At 47.7% G+C, this 4218-nt stretch overlaps 1 protein-coding gene across 1 annotated transcript; it reads left to right on the forward strand.

Annotated features, from left to right (window-relative positions):
- Positions 1–416: 416 nt before the first annotated feature.
- On the forward strand, positions 417–3526 carry gadd45ba (growth arrest and DNA-damage-inducible, beta a). The gene is made up of 4 exons (XM_083767096.1): positions 417–707; positions 1048–1149; positions 1518–1839; positions 2326–3526. Exons 1-4 carry the CDS (start codon positions 664–666, stop codon positions 2440–2442), a joined length of 585 nt encoding a protein of 194 aa, XP_083623222.1. The 5' UTR covers positions 417–663; the 3' UTR covers positions 2443–3526.
- Positions 3527–4218: the final 692 nt, after the last annotated feature.

Raw genomic sequence — 4218 nt, forward strand, 5'->3', positions numbered from 1 at the left:
CACACACACACACACACACACACACACACACACACACACACACACACACACACACACACACACACACACACACACACACACACACACACACACACACACACACACACACACACACACACACACAGCTGAGCTGGAAATTCCATGAAACCCATGCACCCACCTTCTCCTTCAATGCAGTTGCAGTAAACACAGGAGAGAGAGAGAAGAAGTGAGGAGGGAGGGGAGGGGGGGATTCTCCGAAACTCGCCCACGTGGGTTCCCGGCATTAGGTTACCGCCGCGGCCAATGGGCGCGCGGCGCAGGGAAGTCCCTGTCCAATGGGAGACGGGAGCGCCTGCCCGGTAACCACGCCCCCGACCGAAAGCGTATAAGAAGCTCGGAGTTTCACCCGGTTGAGTCAGAAACTCTCTGAGAAGCACAACGAAACCAAACGGACTTTTACCAGAACAAAACCACTTGGGGATTATTACTGTAGCCTACTATTATTCATATACCACCACACTGGACAACGCAAGACCAGACCTGCTTCTTTCGATTGGTTGTTTGGTTGTTCACCTCCTTGGCAAAGAAAAGGGAACATCATCATTCTCTTTGGAATATATCGTTTTTGTTCCTACCCTGGCTCTTATTGTGGATTATTACCGTAACACCTCCGACTTCACTATGACTCTGGAAGAGGTGGACGGGTGCAGTAACACCGACAAAAAGTGAGTTCTTCCAAATGATTCCATAACTTCACCATGACAATTTATAGGCACGTTTAACTTAAGCAGACGCTCTTATATTATCCAAGGGCGAGTTTTTGCAACAGACAACTAGCATTTAATCAGATAAAGAATTGATGCTCGCAGTTGTTTTGCAGAGACGTGTTCCCAAACGCTTGCTTCTTGCACAACGGAGTCACGAGCTTAATTAATAGCTTAATTAGTCATGTGCACATGCTGGGCACGGATGGTCGTGACTTGTAGTATAGGTTTTGACACATTCCACTGGAGTTTCATATCATGTCTAATAAATGCCTCGTCGTGTCTTGTTCCTTCCCTCCAGGATGGAGACGGTGAGTCAGGCTCTCGAGGAGCTGCTCGCGGCGGCGCAGAGGCAGGAGTGTCTGACCGTGGGAGTGTACGAGTCCGCCAAGCTCATGAATGTGTAAGTACACCACACTACTACTGTTGAGACCTATTCACATGCATGTTTCAGAACCTTTTAGTGTGTCCCTACTCCCTATGCACTGTCTGCAGACCCTGGCTTTTGTCTTAACTAGTCTCTTGCATTGGAATGCATTGACCAAGGCTTTGCACTTAATGAAGAATTCCAGCTGCACTTTAGCTCATTTTTCGGGACCCTTTTTCTGTATGAAAAAAAGGTAAACTATAGGGTGCCGATCAAAGGGCTATAGCTGCACCTTTGAACCTGTATTTGCGTCGTATTAAACTATAACATACAGATAAAGATATATATACCCACAAACAAACAGTTCTCTAATGTGTATGTGTTCTCTCTCTCTCTTGCTGCAGAGATCCGGACAGCGTGGTGCTCTGCGTGCTCGCCGCGGACGAGGAGGACGAGGCGGACATCGCGCTGCAGATCCACTTCACGCTCATCCGCGCGTTCTGCTGCGACAACGACATCGACATCCTGCGGGTGTCGGGGCTCCGGCGGCTGGAGCAGGTCCTCTGCGGCGGCACAGGCACCGAGCAGCCCGGTGCAGGCAGCGGCAGCACCGGGGTGACCACCACCAGCACCACCACCACCTCCTCCACCACGGAGAATAACAACAACAACAACAACCTCCCCGCAGCGGCGGAGCCCAGAGACCTGCACTGCATTCTGGTCACGGTACGTGCGTTGACTTATTGTTATATGGAATCTGGATCGATGCATGGATTGGATTATGCCTCCATGTTTTTACTAGGCTACGATGTAGTAGTTATAGTGGGCAGGGTGCGACTTTTATAGGTCCGAAACAAAAGTGTCTTGTTTTAGTTTTCTTTCTAAAGATAAAATAATAATAACAAAAATCTAAATAATTTAAGAAATATATTAAAAATATTATTATATATAAAAGAATAAAATAAAATAAAAGTTTTAAAATATAACCGTTTAAGAAGTATGATATTAGCAGACGTGCAAGCTTGTCGACCAGCTATATTTTCACCATTTCTGAGCTATACAGGCCTTAAAATTATGAATCCACAATGCACATTTTGCAGTGAGGTGTGATAGCCGAGGTATGTCCATGCATAGGCCTATTCCATAACGTGTGCTGGTGTTTGAATCCAACACTAATCGTGTCGCGTCTCTTTGTATATATCTCCACAACAGAACTCGCAGTGCGCCGCCCTGGACTCCCAGCAGGCCTTGCAGCGAGTGGGGAGCTACTGTGAGGAGCGCCGCGGCCAGTACCAGTGGGTTCCGTACCTCTCCCTGCAGGAGCGCTGAGCCCCGCGACGACGACGTATACACCGCTGCAGAGCACACGCCTCTGAGTGAAGACGACACGCTGGAGAAAACACGAGGTCGACGACCATGAGGGGGGAACCCCCCCGTCGGCGTCGTCACGACGAAGACGGGGCCCGTTCGACGTCTATAAAACGACCTTCTATACGTTCGGCAGGAAAATAATGGGACTGTAGAAGGAGGAGGAGCTGGCGGCCGGGTTGCGCTGCAGGTTTGGCTGGCTGCCACGTCAGTCACATGTCATACAGTCAGGGGCGTATATACACATGTGCTGCTGGGTTGGAAATGTTTTTTTCCCCCCCTCCGCAAAAGCAAGGCGTGATGACGCATCGGGGGGCCGCTCCTCTGCTTCTGCCTGCCTGCCTGCTGCAAGCCCCTGTGCGTACACACAGCGTGGTGGCGTGGGCTCAAAAACTCCCCCGCGGAAAACGGAGAGAGACAGAGACACAGAGAGAGGAGTGGAGGACGGGGAGGTTTTCTTTTTCCCACCGTCAGAACTGGACTGCCTGGACTGCTGTTTTTAGGCTCGTTGGAATTTATTCCACGGGCTGACTTGAGAGGAGGAGGTTTGGGGAGAGACATGGGAAGAGAACAAGTGACTTGGAGGCTCTGGTTACCACAGGGGAGGGGAGGAAAGGAGGGGGGTGTTGTGGGGTAAAGGACAGCGTCGTCCCGAGTCGACGCTGCAGGGAAAAAAAGCAAAACCCCCGCAGTTTAGTTTGTTTGAAACGTGGTGCGTGGAGCCTTTATTTCATTGTTCATGCCATGCAATGCAAATGTGAATGTTTTTTAAAAACCTGAGAACTGCACAGATGTTATAGTGAGTGAAGTGACTTTGTGTTTATTTAATGATGTTACGTCAAATGATGATTTGTCTCACCTTCTTTTTTTTCTTTTTTTTGGAAAACAATGTCACTGACACAACGTGAGTTATGATTTCTTTGTTGGTTGTTTGCTTTGTTTGTTTGTTCTCTGAATTTTTTTTGGAGAAAACCTATGGAAGCGTGATGCTATTTAAACGGAACAGAGTAATATATGAAATGTGAATTGATTGTTGATGGAATAATGAATTGACTAATATATGAAATGTGAATTGATTGTTGATGGAATAATGAATTGACAAAGGCTATTTGAATAAATTATTGAACTGAATTTCTGCATACTTTGAGTGGTTCATCATAGTGTGTGTGTGTGTGTGTGTGTGTGTGTGTGTGTGTGTGTGTGTGTGTGTGTGTGTGTGCTGGGGGGGATTCTGAGATTCTGGGTTCTTTGAATTCCTGTCTCCTCTCCATGTAAGTTCCTGGAATGCCTTTGGAATGTCGGCCTGATCCATCCTGTGTGGTCACATGACTGATCCTGTGTGGCGGTCACATGCTGGGAATGAGACAGTATCGGCTGGTCAGCTGACATCACTCTCAGATATAGTTCAGTCCAGTGCTTCTTGCACCGTGGCCTTTAAATATGAAGTCGTTAAACTTAACTTCCTTTATTGTTGTGCTGGGTACTTTGAATCCTCTCCATACTTGGAGATTCCCCCCCGACCTCACACTGTGAGAGCCACTGGTTTAGCACCCCTGAGACCTCGATATGGCAGCGTGATGTTTTCATTTACTTTTTAAAGAAGGCCGATGCACACCTCAAAGGTCCAAATTATGGATTTGATTTGGAATGCAATGAAAAGCACAAGGTTACAGCCGTTTTGTTGTGGATGAACGCAACAAAGTCCATAAGACTTATTTCTATCAGGGTTCCTCTCAC

Source organism: Protomyctophum parallelum (genome assembly GCF_964188405.1).
Source record: "Protomyctophum parallelum genome assembly, chromosome: 6".
Classification (NCBI taxonomy): Eukaryota; Metazoa; Chordata; class Actinopteri; order Myctophiformes; family Myctophidae; genus Protomyctophum; species Protomyctophum parallelum.

Coding starts and splice junctions, on each gene's coding strand:
- gadd45ba (XM_083767096.1), top strand. CDS start 664: ATGACTCTGGAAGAGGTGGACGGGTGCAGTAACACCGACAAAAA. Junction 708..1,047: donor TGCAGTAACACCGACAAAAA/GTGAGTTCTTCC, acceptor CCTTCCCTCCAG/GATGGAGACGGTGAGTCAGG. Junction 1,150..1,517: donor TCCGCCAAGCTCATGAATGT/GTAAGTACACCA, acceptor CTCTTGCTGCAG/AGATCCGGACAGCGTGGTGC.